The 19,344-nt window shown below is 36.6% G+C and overlaps 1 protein-coding gene across 1 annotated transcript in view; it reads left to right on the top strand.

The window, feature by feature from the left end:
* Positions 1 to 19,344, top strand: part of epha4b (eph receptor A4b) — a 114,779-nt gene that overhangs the window by 90,417 nt on the left and 5,018 nt on the right. Inside the window, exons 11-15 of the mRNA XM_016494338.1 lie at positions 782 to 967; positions 10,571 to 10,632; positions 12,561 to 12,770; positions 14,957 to 15,106; positions 16,060 to 16,253. Coding sequence (XP_016349824.1) covers positions 782 to 967; positions 10,571 to 10,632; positions 12,561 to 12,770; positions 14,957 to 15,106; positions 16,060 to 16,253 — 802 coding nt within the window. The remainder of the gene's footprint in view (positions 1 to 781; positions 968 to 10,570; positions 10,633 to 12,560; positions 12,771 to 14,956; positions 15,107 to 16,059; positions 16,254 to 19,344) is intronic.

The following is a 19,344-nucleotide window of genomic DNA, read 5'->3' as shown; positions in this document are numbered from 1 at the left end:
TATATATATATATATATATATATATATATATATATATATATATAGGCTGCTAAAATTTATAATTGATCTTTGTCCCTGGTAATTAGTTTTCGACAAAGCTGTTCTAATTTTATGTTTCTCGTATCACTCCACAGTCCCTTTCTTCTCACATAATAACATTAACATTCAAAAGAACAATTTTTGTCTTGTTTCTCAGAAACAAATATCTAAACATCCTTAAATTGTGTACTTGTATAAATTATTTTCTTATGCTTTTAAATGCTTTTTTTCAATAATAAACCTTACTAACTTTTGTATTTATGATTTAAAAAACAGTTCTGATGTGGTCAGAAAATGAACTAAAATAAAGAAATATTAAAATATAATCTCTAATGTCTTAATATGTTGTAATATCATATGCAGAAAATATATCTAGTTTTAAGAATGTTTATATTTTTTCACTGGAAAACAAGACAGAAATATGATTGATTATATGCAGTATAAGCTGGATAATGTACCTGGACATTATCGCAAAATTAACCCCTTCAGGGTGATAACACATTCACCGTTTCAACAAAAGAAAGTCAGCACAGTATTTTCTCCTTATACACCTCAATAGCAGCAGTATTTTTCCTCAGAAGACATTTTTCCTAAAAAAAACTTAAACTTGGAATTTTATACACTAAAATGAGCACAGTCACAGTGTCCAGGCAAGAGGATTTTATTTATGCATATTTTCCTTCATAAATCTGCTGTAGTCTGATGCTGATGTGCTGATGATGGCCGTGTGTCGCTTTGACAGGTGAGTTTGGTGAGGTTTGCAGTGGCCGTCTGAAGCTCCCCAGCAAGAGAGAAATCTACGTGGCCATCAAAAGTCTAAAGGCAGGATACTCAGAGAAGCAGAGGCGGGACTTCCTGAGCGAGGCCAGCATCATGGGCCAATTCGACCACCCCAACATCATCAGACTGGAGGGAGTCGTTACCAGATGTAAGTGACTGACATGTACACTCGTCTTCACCTTCACCCTCACCCAATGGCTTTTAAATGACGGATTGAAAAGTTTAAGTAAACATACACTGCACTGTAAGCACTGAGGGAAAAATAAGCTGTTCTCAAAAGTGCTTTCAGAAATCATTTTGCAGGGATTCAGTTGCACAGTTGAGTTCTTGGCTCGGTACACTTTTTATACAGCATGGCTGAATAGCACAAGTGTGACAATATATGATTATTGTGACTACACCAACAACCCTTTTCCACCACAGCGGTCACAAAGTGTTTTCATGGCGTTGTGATTAAGAGCCAGATGGAGGTGTGCTGTACTCACTGACGTGCTCAGCCTTGGGGAGGACAGAAACCGAGCTCGACTGTTCCACCTGAATGGCTCTGTTGAGTTGGATCCAACCACACAAGAGGATTGGAAGACAAAGACTCGCTACAGCAGATGTATTACAGAGCAACCCTAGATTCCCGCTTTAAACATGACTAAACAAATTATCTCTAGAATTAAGTTTTCATTTGGAAATGTTTGGCTACTTGGGAACTTTTCATTAGGGAATGTTATGCAAAAGTAAACCGAAGTACAGTATTAAATGACTAATAAAATGTACACTTAACTTGTCCCCCACTGTTTGTGCTACAGACAGTTCAAGTGACTTGTTGAGGAGAGGTCTTCTGTTGCTTTTCTAAACAACTGGAATTATGCTTTTCACCTGGTAGATGATAAATGTAAAAAAATGTAACTCCTAGAAACCAACCAAAAAATCCTAGCAGACATATAAGAACTTGCCAGAAACCGCTCAGAACATCCTAGCATTGCAGTAGATACAGAGATAGACTTACACTGTGTTATGTGTGTTAGAAACCTTTCAGAATCTCATTATCTCATCAGTAATGGGGGAGAGCTTATCGGAGAACTTCAGCTTTCACCAGATGCCAAACAAAAACCCTTTCTTTCGAGCGTCATTATGACTGAACAAACATCTGCGGCTTCGCACTACCTATAGAGCACAACAATGAGAGAATGTATATTTATGACTGCATGAATATTAATAATTTAAATAGTTCATTGGAAGTGTTTTAAGTGTCTTAAATTCAGCAGCGCACATATGAACAGCGATGTCTCGACATTTCTTATTCATTTTTCCGCTCTGTTCTCTCTAATGCGGAATGCTAATTTTGACCTTTTGTTCGTATTGGTTTGTGCAGTTTACAGAACTATTTTCTCCGTAAATCGAGTTTGCGTTTCATTTTGAAAAGGCAGACGCTGCCTAATTGCCTGTTTTCCAGTTATAAGTGGTGTATTTATGTTCTGAGCAAATATCAGGGGCACGGGGTTAAAGCTCAGTTCAGTATCTCTCAGAGTACGCAGATTCTTTGGAAGAACAAAGTAGAGGTTTAAGTGAGAGTAATGCATTCAACATTAGGCTGCACTCTGACCTCTGTCTTCGTGGAATACACCAGTCCTCTGTTGGAATCTAAAATAAGCCCACTTTTGACAGGGTGAAAGAGAGTTAAGGGGAAGATGCAGAGAGGAAATATCTGACATTCTTAGAAAAAAAACAAAAAAACATGAGGGGTTATAAATGTACAATTCTGCTCCAGTGTAATTATAGTTACTAAAATTAAAACTAAAACCATTAAAAATCATTTTCATTACCTGAAATAAAATAAACCTTAAGTGAAATAAAATAAAATATTTAAAAGGTTTTTTTTTTAGCTAGTTTCCAAGGCAACCTTTTTCATGTGTATTTACTTTAACTTGATGTACTAAAATAACTAAAACTAAAACTGAAATAAAAATTTATAAAACTATAGCCGTATCTCAATGTATCTCAATGCTAAAATAACACTGTTCTGCTCATATGTTTACTGATTTTAGAATCTGCAAGATGCTTGTCATTTAAAAAAGAGATCATAAAACATTTTTATTTAGATCTCTGATGAAGCTATTTCAGATATTTACATATAAAAACTGAATTTACACAATTTATGTCATGTTTTCTGATCATTTGTGATTTAAATTTTGTCTTGTGGAATATACTTAATTATTTTAATTTTAATATATATAATTTAATATATATATATATATATATAAACATTTTTATGTTTAAGATTTTATTTCACTTATGCGCTAAGCATCTTACAGATTCTGAAAGGGTAAAGTGATAGTCATGTCACTGTCCATATGGCTGCAGTATTTTGGCCTTGGGGGTTGTGACTATTCACACGTATGACAGCAGAGAGGCAATTTCACAGATCAGTGCTCAGCAGGTCAGTGGCTGCAGGGCTGAGGAGAGGGCAAGGGAACATCAGGGACAGCTCTCTAACCTTTCACTCCAAACAGTTTTTCAAAACATCCATTTCTAACAGCTCCCAGCATTAAAATCCTTCCATTGTGATTGCCACTCACTGTAGCACCAAAAAACAACCTTTGGGATACTTAAAATCCTTTAAATATGAAGAGTGGTGTGTCGCTGTCTATTATTGTACCTTTGATGAGCTGTATATTTCATAAACAATCATTCTTTTGAACAGATTCTTTTGAATGTTTTAGTCAAACTGATTTTTAAAGTGTTGGTAATTTACTCTGTATTTAACACTGCAGGCTTCCAGTGGTTATGGAAAACTTAAAAATATCAGTGAATGTTAAAAACTGGAAATACCAGTGACTTTGTAGGGATGAATGGACTTAGCTTTAATATATTTTATTGGTGTTCATTGCTTGTTGTGAGTGCAGTCTCTATAAACTCGTTTTAAAACATTATTAAAATATCCAGTAATCCTGAACAGCTGCAAAAGTAATGGAAAAAATCATAGAAATCCATTTGTAAACATTGGCAAAGTTTTGTGATAAACAGTGATAAACAGCAGCATTTCATAGACTACAAAACTATATCAAAAGACATTTAAAATGCTGCTGGAAACACGTTTGAATGATGACTCAAATGAGTTAAGTGGTTAACTGGTTCTTTGAATAAGCCGACTTACCAAAATGAATCTGATCTCCCAATGCTATCCTTCAGGGCTCATTTTTAATAATGTACACAAAGAAGCTTTTGTAAATGTAGTTTTTATTGTGTTTTTTCTTTAAGCTTGTGGCCTCAGTGATCAACAAATCCAAAACAGAGCTCCAATCAACAGTGCTTTATCAGAATAATGTTCCAAACTCTCCCTCTCGATTTGATTGCTTCCATTGTTATGTAGATGGTGGGTCTGGTGTGACTTAAAAAAAAGCTTTAGAGATAGCCCTTTTGATTGCTATCTCGTCATTTGTCAGAAAAGTTCTCATCTCTCCGTATCTCATTTCCTCCTTTATGTGCCAACAATCGCCTAATCTTGAAGCATTCAATTTGGAGGAGGCTATTATCTCCTCTCATCGTGCCCTTTCCACCGCAAAGGATTTTCCTCTTAACGAAGTGGTTGCTATTTCGAGAAAGCATTCATTAAGACCGACACTCCTTTGTTTAGGGAACAATGAAAGTTTAAAGTCTTACGAAGACTCTTGTGTTAAATTACGCCAACTCTTGTGGTAGATTTAGGGTTGCGACGTACTGGGTCTCTGTGCGATTCTTGCCAACAGCGAGGACTTGGAAAGCAACTCAGTGCTAAGTACATCATGTGTCATTTAGTTAAAGCACTATTTGGAAAATCAATAAGATTGTAAAGTTGAAGAACAGCATCTTTTGTTCATAATCATAGCAGGAGGACGCAAAGTGGACTATCAGGTCATCAACCTGACCAATATCTCTTTAATCCTATATATTGGATATCAAAGCTTAATATATGGAGATATGAGTTCTGCTTTTACCACGGTAACTGCTGCCGAAATAAACTGCTTTAATGTGGGGTGTAAAATCAATACTCTATTTGCAATAGGGGTTCTCGCTCTATGGATGAGCCAGCATTGGGAATGGGCCAATCTGCTTGCCTGATTTGAGCTTGTTAAGGGGAGTCACTGCTGGGGTCCTGATGGGACAACTACAGGCCAAATGTAAAGGCTCTGGTGTGCCGCTTTACACACAAAAATATGTTTATACACACACGCTCAAGCTGCTGCGCCTCTCTTCCCATACGTAATTACACAATCTGCCTCGTATCTGATGCCACAAAGCATTTTTATAATGTACATGCACTCTAAATGTCAAATTGCCTGCATCAAAGGTCTGTTTCCTTTAATGATTATTCTACAATACCAGTTAGAACTAAATCACAGGGGTGTTGCTTTACACAGATGAGGTGTTATGTGATATTGATTACTTGAGTTTGTTGCAGGTATTCATTTTTTTCCGAACGTGCGATACAATCATGTAGGTCAGAGGGACTCCACTGGGAATAGATTTATCCAGCGATTTTCCCCGGAAAAAATTCAAGAGATTCAAGAGATTCTGTGCAAAATGCCTTTGACAGCAGCGTGCTGTGACAGCTTTATTTAAGTGGATATGGTTTTTAAGTCTCTGTCCTAGATATTACAACTCAAGCAGACCTGGATCCATGCTGTTATTTTCACCAGAGACAATGACAGCTTAATCTTTATTTCTGTACTTTTATAGTCGCAGTTACATTTTACATTTATGCATCTATCAGACACTTTTATCCAAAGCAAAAACAATACAACAACATAAATTATTCATAATTTTTGGTGGTTACGGTAGAGGTTTTTTTTTTTTTTTTTTTTTGGATGTTTCTTGAAGGTAGCAAAGGATCAGAGTTGGCAAATTCATTCTGCCTAGGTTTGAGAAAATAATTTTGTGCCTTTTATATTTATTTATATATTTGTTATATTTCAAAATTTTTGGGTGGGTACGATTTTTTAGTGTTTCGAAGGAAGTTTCTTATGCTTACCAAGGTTGCATTTATTTGATAAAAATAGAGTAAAAACTGTAAAATTATGAGATATTATTACAATTTAATATAACTGTTCTATTTTAATATATTTAAAATGTAATTTATTCATGTAATGGCAAAGTCTTTAGTGTCACATCCTTCAGAAATCATCATACTATGCTGATTTGGTGCTCAAGAAATATGTCTTATTATTATCAATGTTAAAAACATTTTTTTTTTTCCCCAGGATTCTTTGAATTTAAAAAAAAACAGCATTTCTTTGAAATAAAATTTTTTCAACAATGTAAAGGTACTGTACTTTTCATTAATTTAATGCATCCAAGCTTATTTCTAGAGTGAAAGTATAAAACAGTATAAAGTATACAAGTATGTAATTATTAAAAACTATAAAACATTTTATAAATTATGTTATTTCTCAGAGTTTGTTTTTAACCCATAACAGCATCATATGTCACTGTAAGAAAAAATCCATAGAAAAGATTATGGGCATTTCTTTTAATCCTAAAACACAACACAATTTAATGCGTAATTCAAAATAAAAGAAAAACACTTATAAAAAATCAATAAGGACAGTTCCTTCATATTAACAGAACGTTGTGCCAGACAGTTGCATTGTCTTCAGAAGAATGATTTGTAAACCTGCCTGCCTGAACCATATTTAGTGTCACCCTCAGGGTTTTTTTTTTTATCTTCTCCGTATGTAAATCTATAACCTATCCCTCTGTTGAAGCTCTGTACCTGAGGCAAGTGAACCGTACCGAGCCGTACCGTGCCGTACCATGCAGTGGAAAAGCGCCATTAGTAAGTCACTAGTGACATTAACTGCTAATTCACTACCGCACACACAGAGCTCATTGTAGACCACTGCTACTCCAGCCATGCAGGGTTCACGAAGGGTTAAGCATATTCGTCTCCTTGTAGAAACAAAGCAAATAGTGGCACCAGGTCTTGAGGGTGAAATCACAGAGATATGCCTGCCCTCTGTTCACAAGACACGTGATGCTATTGCAGGAAGCCCTCAATGAGCTCCACTGTGCGCTTTTGAGATAGCGAATATACCGTCTGCACCGGATAGAGCTGCTTGTGTGTGCTATAACATCTTTGGTATCTCATCAGGAAAATTGCCACATCAGATGTCCAGATGATCACTTGATAACGCATGAATTAGAGGGGAAATTGAAAACCCCTTCAAGGTTGCCAGAGATTAATGTCAAGAGCGAATCTTTCAGAGTTGTTTTCCGAATAGCTCATGATAAGGACTGTTTTATTAGTTAAACGCCTGCTGTAACACTTAAACCCACGTATAAAATCAACATTAGATGACCTTTCAAAAAGATTTACCAGAGCTGTTTTGTTATGAGATTTAAGACAAAGTTCAGTCAAGTGTTTAGTATGAAATTAATTTCCTTTGTAAATTCCAGCTTTTGAAACCAATTCCGTTCTGGAGAACACCCACATTAGAGATTTGATTTGATAAAGGCATGTACGTGATCCTGTTAAATCCTCACATCTGCCCTCACAGTATTTTCAGCTCATGTTTTCTCTCTCTGGGCTCGGCCATAGGGTGTTTTTCTGAGATCAGGGCCCCGGGAGGCTGCCGTAAGCTTCTCTGATAGGATCCACTGCCTTGGCCATCCTCTCTTTCAGGATCAATGCCAGTCACCGCTTCTACTCACTTTCTGATAAAGCATTCACACACACATAGAGACATCAGATGGCCACCCATTGCTGTTTCATTCCCAGAACACAGTGCACCGCTGTCCATTCCCCCTCTTTCTCTTTCAGCGGCTGACAGCTACATTAGTCTGCCTCCGAAAAGTAAAAGGTATTGCATTTTTTCCCTCTTTTTTTTCGGTTGAGACATGGGGGTTTGGGGGTGTCATGGAAGGCATTTATTTTGGTGAGATAGTGATTTAATTTTAGGTGATTTATAACCAGCCTGTTGCCATGGTGATGATCGGAGGGGGGTGATCAAACCTGTTTTTCACAAACTCATAGAGACATATATATATTTATATACACACATCGACCTCACGTCCCATGACTCGAGCGCATATCTCTGTATTCCAGAGTGGAAATGTCCGGAATGTAAGTCATTTATCATCACTGACATGGCTGGTGTTTACATGTCCCTGAGAGAGACAGGGACAACAGCCCACAACTGAGCATTAATATACACTGACACACATTCTGAGTGCTCATATTTTTGGGAGTAGTAACCAAGGCCTTTATTGTTTTTTTGTTTCTTTTCAATTTATACATTGTTTGCATCCTCATTTACTCCTATGCCCATTTTGCATCAATGTTGTTATTGGTAACTGAAATGATTTTTTTTTGGCAAATACTGTCAAATACTAGTACTAAAAATACTAAAACTAAAACCGAAACAAAAATGTAAGTTATATAGAAATATTTAAATAAAATAAAAATGAAAATATAAAAAAGTACTTCAAAGTATTAATAAATACTATAATAGTATATAAATAACACTAAAATAAAACTGTTTTGCATGTCAAAAATGGCTGAAGCTGAGTTTATTGCCCTTTGCTAAGCTCCACCTTTGGTTACTGTTGCTATAACAGAAACCGGAATGAACTGATGATTTATTTTTAACTTGTTAAATTGCACATAATTGCTAATAATACAGCTTGTATTGTTTCTTGGAACCTTGTTACGCATTTCAACACACACACACACACACACACACAAACATATGTATGAAACTTTAAAATTGTGTGCAGAACCAGAAAAAAATGCAGGTCCTCCATATACTTACATTTGAAAAGAGTAAATGCGAATGTGAAAATTGCAGACAGCATAAATGATGTTATGCAATTCTAACATTTGTTTTGCAGGTGTACAGTTATCGAGAAAGAAGATAATTTAGACCCTTTTCTGAAATTGTCGCTAAACTGTTTTTAATAGTGTTTATTTGCGTTTAATTTGCTTAAACGTGAATGTTTATCATTAACACAACATCTCTCTGGGTGTTAACATAATGGCCTGTTTCCTGCTATCTGAGGCACTGGAAGCCCGCTTAGCATTCAGCGTCTGTAAATGAACCTATAAGCCTCCGCTCTGGAGACCTACTTATGCTTGGCGTAGGATCATACACACACTGATATGCCCCTTTAACAAGGGCAAACATGGTGTACACCAGCAGGATCATATGCACCAACTAATCAACAGGCACATTTGACACTGTCATTTTACCCCAGCGGTCACGTTTGGATTCGTTCCGTCAAATCTGCGCTTAGACATTCTGTCAAATAAAGCAAGGGTCGCTAAATTGTTGAACTCTCGGTGACCTGTGAGTGATGTATTTAGGTCAGAGGATTGAGAGGGATATGACAGAGCTTGTTAACCGAGACCCAACAAGGCACTGGAACATTTTTCTGTTTATTTCACTCTGTCGCTATATTTCAGATATCGGTTTGCATATGATGCCCTGCGGTAGATTGGTGGCAGCAGTAGTATAACTTATGGCTATTAGTGTGTTTGTAAGACTAAAATTCTCTTTCAAAACCCGGTTGCTGCATTGTTGCCTATCTACATTAGGAGCAAAGGTACAGTGTACTTAACAGCGTTAATGAGGAAAAGAACTACAATCCCATGAAAAGAAAATGTCTTAAATGAAAAATTATACATAAATGCAAAATTGTTGATTTAAAGATGTTAATTGCATATATAGAAACAACATTTTGTTTATTGCAAAATATGCATATTTGTACAAATGGGCATGTAGTTTGAAAGTGTAGGGAGAATCATGCAGAATCATGGGTAATGTAGTTTTTCACCAGGGGTTTTGTTCTTGAACAGTTATTTAAAAAAAAAAAAGTTAAAATCGTGTGCACTAGAAGCTTCAACAGAAGCAATCAATTAACAACAATAAAAAACACCAACAACAGATATCAAACACAAATATTGAGTGAAACGGTGACAAAACTAATGGAATTTATGTCCACTTTTTTTTTGCAAAGGATATAGACGTGCTCTATTAGCATTTGGCTAAAATGAGACAGCATCATTTTCTGACCTACATTTTGGACCCTTTCTGTCAGAAATGCACTTCTAATGCTTTAAGTTTAGTAATTGTTGGAAGTTAATGGCCTTACACATGAAGAAAACTATGCTAATGTTTACATGTGTGAGTTTCTTAGGCTAATCAGTAGATTAATACTTGTCTGACTCGATCATGCTTGTAATGAGAGGGCAGATGTGGTGTGCTCAGGTGACTAATACTTTGTTTTCTCAGTTTGGGTTCTAGAGTCATTTGTAAGACAAACTAAGTGTACTTTTAGACGTTAAAGATTACAGATCTTCCTCTCGCTACCTGCCACCCATCACAACAGGTGCTGTGCCCTCCCATCGGTTCTCACAGACTGTCCTGCCCGCCCATCATGGCAACAGAGCTCTCTAATTGGTTCTCAGTGGATTAGCCAGGGTTAATTAACTGCTGTCTTTGATGGTGGAAGGCTCTGATGAAGGTCTGTCATGCTGAATAATGGGGCTGCCCGGGAGAGAGGCTGAGAGTGTGGCCAGGGTTTAGCCTCCTCTTTTCTCTCCTTCATTCCTGTTTCAGCATCTCAGCTATAAAGGATTAATGACACCATTACCATGATTTATTTCTTTGTGGATCTGTGTAGAATCATCGATCTGTTAGGACATTTTTATGTTTTTTCCCCTTTCATCTAGGCTGATGGTAAATCTTGTGTTTTTGTCTCTTTTTTTTCTTTCTATCTACAGGCAAGCCCGTGATGATTATTACAGAGTACATGGAGAATGGATCGTTGGATACTTTCCTGAAGGTGAGGAAGGCAAAACGCCTGTGCCACAATTCCACACCAATGTTCGCATGCCATTTAAGATGCTGCCTTACATTTAATTACCTACAGCCAATAAACGAGCATCGCTCAAGGGTATAAGCCACGGATACCTCCCTGAAAGTCTATTACTGGAGGGAAATTAAGCATGGAATGGATGCCTGGTGCAGGCAGTGCGATTCAGTTGCTCTCTGTCCTCAAATCCTGTCTGTTGTACAGCAAACGTGCCAAGGTTATAATAATCTGAGTTTTGGAATTTGCAATACTTTCTGAAAATTCAGTTTTGTTTTAGTTAGTTTCAATACAGTTTTTGTTTCATGAAATATTCTTTTTTCGTTTTTATATACTTATTTTTAGTTAAATATTTTCTCCCAACTCAACAGAATATTTCCAAAAATATATATTTTTGGTGTTATATTTTACTTTATTTTTCGGTGAAAGTTTTGTTTACATTTTATTTCTTTTTATTTATTTGCAATATTTTTTTTTATGATTATATTATTTTATTTCTGCTTACAAAAAGTAGTTTTTGCCTTTGTTTTAATATTCAATAATAACACTGGAGCATGTATTCAAGTGAACGTGTTACGAATGTGTCTTGTATAGAGACAGGAAGTGAGTAAATGAACTCTGTAGATTTATAATAAAGGTGCACTCTCTCCACCAAGCTGCCATAACGTCTCCTCCGCAATCCTCGCTAATTTATTGCCGCCTTTGTCACCCAGCGGATCAGGCCACGAAGTTTATTACACGCAGCACAGATACGTTTTCCTTTAAGTCAGGACTCTTTTTAATTGCCTACACTTTGAGAAAATGAAAATGAAATCTAACACCCCCACCCCTAAAAACGGGCCTGTCTGAGACTTTCGATCTTTCTGCAGCGTACATAATGAATCCCATAAATAGCCCCTTAGCCCACATAAAAAGCTAATATAATTATGGGGTCAGTTTTATGGCTAATAGCTCATAGTTCGGCCACCCAGCTACATGTGTTTAATTAGAGGACAGATCAGTTAAGCATCACTTACTAGTACAAAAACAAATGATTTTTCTGTGTCTCTATTTCTGCCTCTCTCTGCTCTTCCTGTAAGTAGCGTGGCTTCTGACACTAGATTGATAACAACCAGTTGATCAGACCAGACGATCAATCAGCAGCCACATTTCACAAAACACAGTGTAATTAACTTACCCACATTATGATGCATGAAATACTATATGAGCGCATGTTTCAGATTGATATTGCTCGGAGGGACAAAAGTGGGGGTTTTAACAAGATTAGTGTACGGCCCAGATATGGAGATTAAGACACTGGGCTAATTGCTCATTGCGAAGATTGTTTTTGAGGCAAAATGGATGTCCGGGCTCTTTTGTTTAGCTAACAGAAGCACCAAATCCAGATGATTTCACATTAATTAAGGCCTGTAAACATTTGAGCAATTATGGCAGAAAGAGCAGTAAAACCAGAGGTCAGACTCTTTTACATAATGAATCAGAACTCAGGGCAAAACCATTGGAACTGTGAAAATGGAGTGTTTGAAAAATGCATGAATACTGAATAATGTAATGTAAAAATGTTAACAAAAAATGAAATGTAACATAGCAACTAAAATATCTAATACTAAAGATATATAAATATAATAATTTAATATTAATTATTTTCTGAGTAATGTAAATTTTTTACAGAAAATCTTCAGATATTGCTAAGCTAATGTAATCTATCAAAACATTATTTAAACATTTAAATATAATATAACAATTTAACATTAAAAACTACATTTAAATAAAATAAAAATGTTCTATGTTGTTAGTATCTGATATTAACAAATTACACCTTAGTTTTTAACCTTTGTTTTTAGCGTACACCACCTGTACAATCTATATAAAATCACAGATGACTTTTCTTTCTCCTGCAGAAACATGATGGGCAGTTCACGGTCATTCAGCTGGTGGGGATGATGCGTGGAATCGCTTCAGGAATGAAGTATCTGTCTGACATGAGCTACGTCCACCGTGACCTAGCGGCACGCAACATCCTGGTGAACAGCAACCTGGTGTGCAAAGTGTCCGACTTCGGCCTGTCTAGAGTGCTAGAGGACGACCCTGAAGCTGCGTACACCACACGGGTAAAGCACCTTTCCCCCATCAAGGTTTTATTCGATCCTAGAGTGAGTCATCATCAATTTTACACAAACAGGGAATGAAGGAAGAACTAAACGGATAAAAAATGTATGTTTTTTTTTTTGTTTGTTTCGTAACATCTTGTTTGCAGTACAAATTTGAGTGCCACTTTAGTTGTTTATTTAATGTTTTTTTCAGAGCTAGCTTTCATCATTGTCTCAGTTTTTCACTAATACGGTAAATCTGACTCATTCCATGAGAACTCAGTTGAGAAATAATGATTGAAATGTCTCTGATCTCCTTGAAAATGTCTCTTGTGTCTTTTGAAAGTGTTTGATTGCGTGAAAGAACTTCACCGAGAGAAAGAGACAGAGGAGGGATGTTTGAGAAGCGAGTTGGCTTTCTCAGGGGTCAGTTTGTCTGTCAAGCCAGCATGTATTAATTACATCCGTTTCTGACAGGACAACCGCCTCCAAACCCCCTACACTCGTTCCTCTGTCTCCTTCTCAGCTCGGTAATTGGTGAGCACCCTGTGGATGCGTATGAAGGCCAAGGGCAAGAAAGGGGCATGTGTGTGTGTGTGTGTGTAGCCGTCGGTGTCCACTTGGGTGGACAAAGCACAAACTCAGCAGGCGAATCTGTTGTCACATGCAAACAGGGGAGAAAAGTGCTCGCACAACCCTGAACAGACCTCCGCAGATTGCCTTTTGATGTCCGTGTGTGCGCATCTAAGGCAAAACGTGTGTTTCGCACGGGTAGGAGCTCTTAAAATATAAGTGGCTCTGACATTCAGTGCCCCGTGCCCTGTTGCTTCAAGTGCTGAAATCATGAAGAGACAGAACCCTCCAGGCCACGCGAAGCAGCCGTTTATGTGCCGTGACTTTATATAATTAAAAAAAATGGTAAAGATCGCTTTTTGAAATTCTCTTTAAATGATTTTACCCCATGGGCCCCGCTGCCGTTCTTTGGCACTCTCGTCACGTATGTCTATACAGAGTACAGCCAGTTTGTCTTTTCTTTGACTTTGACTGTAGAGATTAACTACAAACCACTGCAGCTATTTAAAAAGACATTTAGGAAAATACAGACCCTGCCATAGTGCTGGAATAGGAAAAGACAAATATTGTCTCTATTCTGCTGTTTGTTTATGAGTGTTTCTTTAACTTTCAGAAAATAAACTCTATTGAAACACACTTTTCACACTCTCATCAATTTTATTAGTCTACTAACAATAGGCGCGTTTCCATTACCCTTCAAATTGCGCAAATTGAAATTGCGAATTGAAAATACGCCTAATAGAAACACGTCAATTTCGCAAAAACGCCCATATAACGCAAAAAGTTTTTCCGCTCGCATGAGGTGGTTTTTCAGGCAATGCGAAAAAGGTTAATGTTAACGCCGTCATTTCGCAATACTTTTTTATCGACATTTATAAAATATCGACAAAGTTTTGCGCAAATCTGTAATGGAAACGCGCCTAATGTCCCACAGTGGAGAATTATTTTCAGTGGAGAATTAGTTTTGTTTTGTTTTTAATCATAGAAATTGCACCACAATGTAATTTCCTCCACATCTCAGAATATATATTTGTGTTTAATAACATTTTGTATCCTTGCTAAATAAAAATATAAATTTCTTCCAAAATAAATTAATCTTGCTGACCCCAAACTTTTAAACAATGTGTATGTGTATTTTCACACTTTCTGCATAATTTGACAAGTTACAGCTTCAGTGGAGATGATGCACAATAAAAATGTTTTCTTTGTTTTCTTTATATGTCATGTGTTTCATATTTCATCTCAAACTCTTCACTGACTGTATGATCTCTTTGGTAACCAAGTACACAACATTTTTGGAAAACTTGTAAATGATGCCACAAAAATGTGGGACGACTGTATTGTCGTAAAAGTATTGAAAATGCTATTATTTTTTTTTTTTCTCGCAATAAATAATAGAATGGTTTCACTCTTTGTTTAGATGATCATAGTTTTAACTGGTTATAATTCTGAATTCATAAAACTGGATTTTCACATTTTAAGATTGAAAATCTGGGTTTGGGGTAAAACAATAAAATCTACAAAAGGTTTTTAGTGGCCTTCATATACTGTAACAAAAAGAAAATAAATTAAATTGGTTAGTTTAAAAAAAAATGCCAATAGGACACAAAATTGCCTTTTTTTGTCGTATTTAGGGCGGAAAGATTCCCATTCGATGGACGGCACCTGAGGCTATAGCGTACAGGAAGTTCACCTCAGCAAGTGACGTTTGGAGTTACGGCATCGTCATGTGGGAGGTGATCTCATATGGAGAGCGGCCTTATTGGGACATGTCTAATCAAGACGTAAGTGTCCTTGAGAAACTGGAAACACACATGTTCTCATGTGTATTGTTTAAATTGAAATCTGCTCCACTAATATCTAATATCTCCACTAATATAATTTCTGCTGAAGCCTCGGGGGGGGTGGGGGCAGAGTCTCCAAGCAGTGTGTCCTTGCAAACATTCAGAGAGTAACATCTTCCTGCAGTGATGTCTGTATAGAAACCGCTCGAATGACAATGGTTTTTAGGAGCCTCGTAAACGAGAGCTGTCCAGCTGCTCCTGTCTTTAATACAAGCCAGTTAAACACACTACATCCCTCACTGCTGTATTATTCTAACGCTTTCTGACTTCTCCCTTTATTACCATCAGAGGAAATGTCAAAGAAATCTTGAAGACCTTCAGGGCACCGCAGATAATGATTTAGATCTGGGCTCCCTCTAAAACTAAGAAATGAATGTTAGAATGTTTCCTGTCTAAAAGAAAATAGCTCCTTTGATTTAAGAACAGGAAGTGGCAGAGAACAGGAGCAGTGAGTTATAGTCATATAGGAGATGTTTTGAACCATTGAGTTGAGTTATAGTCTGGTATATTATAGAAATGTGTTACTTGCATGAATATACCATGAAAGCACCATAATAGCACACCAGGAGCTTGATATTAAACCAGTAACACTTTTTTCAAATGATAAAACATTTAAAAAAAATCCAACAAAAGGACAGAAAAATTCAGAAAGCTGTTTGAAGAAGATCCTATGTTAATGTATTATTGTTTTGTAGCTGTTCACACATTAAGATCTATATTAACCAGTTTTACTGAAGTCAAAGATATTATTTTATTTATCTGAATGAGGTTACAGATACTAAAGTAGTTGCATAGGAAAATCAGATAGAAATGTGTCCTTAAATATACAGTTGCACATTTTTACTTTGTACATTGTATTGTACAGTATTTTGATGCATGTGTATGTCTTTCAGGTGATTAAAGCTATAGATGAGGGTTACAGGCTGCCTGCTCCAATGGACTGTCCCGTAGTCCTCCACCAGCTGATGTTGGACTGCTGGGAGAAGAGCAGAAGCGAACGGCCCAGATTCGGGCAGATCGTGAACACTCTTGACAAACTGATCCGCAACCCCAACAGTCTGAAAGAGCTCACCAACAGCTCAGTCTGGTGAGAACCTCATATGAACCCTCACTTCATTCAAATCCAGCCGATATTTGTGCATACGTAAGCTTTTCACACTGTTTTCAACCCTGCATTAAGGCCACTTTTTGACCCTGGATTAGGTAATGCTCACACTGCAATAAATCATTTTAAATCCTGTTTTCCTGTACAAATATCTGAACATTCTTGAAACGAGATAAATTAAATAATTAGTGGGGTTAATAAAGTTAATATACACTACCATTCAAACATTTGTGGTCAGTACAATTTTTATTTATTATTTGTATTTATTTATTTAAATTATTTTTTGAAAGAAATTAATACTTTTGTTCAGCAAGGATGCATTAATTTGATCAAAAGTGACTAAATACATTTATAATGTTGCAAAAGATTTATATTTTAGACAAATTCTGTTCTTTTGAACTTTCTATTCTGAAAAAAAGGTATCATGTTTCAGCAAAAAATATTAAGCAGTACTGTTTTCAACATTGATGATTTCTTGAGCAGCAAATCAGCATATTAGAATGATTTCTAAAGGATCATGTGACTCTGAAAACTGGAGTAATGATGCTGAAAATTCAGCTTTGCCATCATAGGAATAAATAACATTTTAAAATATAGTAAAATTAAAAAAAGTTATTTTAAATTGTAATAATGTTTCACAATATTACTGTTTTTGCTGTGTTTTTGATCAAATTAATGCAGTCTTGGTGAGCAAAAAATAAAAATCTTACAGACTTTTGAATGGTAGTGTATGTAAACATCCTTAAAACAAGATAAATTAAAGATAAGTTAATATACATTTACTAGGGAAGAAAAAATTACATGAAATATTAAGGCTCATTTTCAGGGAATGTCTCATTATTATTTATTTTTCTTACCCCATTGGCAATATTTTCTTGTTTTAAACCTACACTTCACTATAAACAAAGAGTGAAAAATTTAAGGGGGTCTGAATACTTTCCGTACCCACTGTATATTCTGAAAAGTACCATTGGGACCAACAAAACACATTATTATTTAAATTAATTCAAGTGTCTGAGGGAGGTTATTTTGAATAGTGATGGCAAACATGTTGAATTGTTGAAGACACTCAAACAGGTCACACGCTCTTTGCTAAATATGCAAATTTGAAAACTACCCCAAGTACAAATAGTATGATTAGTGTAAAACACGGAACAAGATAACCCAAGATTGTTAACTCGGGGTTAACAATTTCAAGTGTGAAATGCCTGATAAAGTGACAGAAACATGAAACACGAAGGACAACACCAGTTTAAACCAACTGTCTCTTTTAAAGTGATGTACAGATAAAACATTTAAAAGCCACAAAAACAAATCCCTAACAGCTCGAATAAATCCAGAGAAAATCCAATCCAGATTTTCTGTGTCTGCCCCATGAACTCTCAAATCGTTCGTTTTATGTGACACAACGAGCAGATTGTCAAGGTGCGTGTGGGGAGATGAAGCGAGGACTCAAGTGCAGGAGAAATGGTTATTTATTTTAATAATGAAAATGAAACAAAAAAACAAACTCAAACCACCCCGAGGGGGAAAAACAGACAGGCAGGCTCAAAACTGCACTCCATGCAGACATATAACACACACAATAAGAAATGACGGATCAGCACAAGATGATAGACACCAGGAGAATAAATAGGAACCAAACGAGGAGGCTAACGAGGGAGACACAGGTGGAGCAACTTAAACAATAACGAGGTAACAAGATGGGAGGGGCCAGACAATAGACAGGAGAGAGCACATGGCAACAGACAAACACAACACAAGCCATGTGCTCCCAGAACACAGTCATCTGGTGGCCCTCCTGGGCACACCCGCTGAAGACTGTGACACAGATAAACTCCATATTGTCTAATATAACCAAACCTAGTGTCACTGATCCTTTTTCAACAGACATCCATCTGGCAGCTCTGTAAAAAGACATAGTTGTATAGATAGCCTGAACCCCCATTGTAAAACCTGCCATGAGACAGAGCGCAGACTCTCCCTCCACCTGCGGTTTATCAGGAGCGCTGGAGACGGAGAGGCCGAGTTCACATTACAGCCGTAAAGCCAGTGACTCAGAGCCCTTCATGAGATATATGCTTCCTCAAGCCCATCACAGTCTCTCTGATTACAGCCCAACCTGCCAGTCATTTTATCCCTCTGTGTCCAAAGAGGACAAAGAAGAATGAGGGTGTTAAATACATCCCAGGTCTGAGATTGAATTGACCCCCGGTTTTCACTCAAATGTTGCTGTCACTCAGCAGTGTGAACCTAACCCATCTGTCATGAAGAACGGAAAGGCAACACAATAGGTTTCAGGGCTCGCAAAATTTCAAAATCCCTGGTAGCCCTTTGGGCAGGTACTCTTCAAATTTTGGTAGCCCGAAAATTAATTTAACTAGCCCAAATAAAAAAAGACCTTTTTTTAAAATCAGATAGGAGTTTAAATGTCAATCAAAAATATTTTCAATACACAAATATCAACAAATATGAAGAAAGGAATTTTATTTCACTATTTACAGGGTATCTGCAGAATTTTTAAAAATAAATTTAAGGCAATTTATGACCCATTTTAAGAGTGTCACAAGTAAAATGAACACAGTGTGAGTGGGGTTGGACAATGTCTATGGTAACACAGTATTGAGCCATAAAATTACATGATTTACAGTTCAGATACAGGTCTTCACAAAAACAAAATTCTTATACAACAGCATTTCAGCCTTTAGACCATTTTTATGAAAAGGGATAAATCAAGTATATAAATTATTATGTCAATTTAATCGTATAAATATCACTGTCTTAATTGTTTAGATTTTTAGAAGGCACATGAACTTTTTTCTCATTTACAACTCTGTGTTTGCTGCGTAAAAACATGAGTTGATATGTGCATTGATCTGACCATAAACAGCAAGAAAGGCTTATTGGAAATGCAAATTCATTCTCTGCCACGAGGTGGCGCTTTAGGAGCGCTGAAATATTGCGGTTTCCCCGGTAACGGCTGTACACAAAGCAGCTCCGCGCTCATAAATGCTGCTTTATCAGGAATTATAGGTCAAATGAAATTAAAATGCCAACGACACGTTTCTGAGGA

This window comes from Sinocyclocheilus anshuiensis, unplaced genomic scaffold (genome assembly GCF_001515605.1).
Source record: "Sinocyclocheilus anshuiensis isolate Anshui unplaced genomic scaffold, SAMN03320099.WGS_v1.1 scaffold1638, whole genome shotgun sequence".
Classification (NCBI taxonomy): Eukaryota; Metazoa; Chordata; class Actinopteri; order Cypriniformes; family Cyprinidae; genus Sinocyclocheilus; species Sinocyclocheilus anshuiensis.
This window is presented reverse-complemented; position numbering and strand designations above follow the sequence as displayed.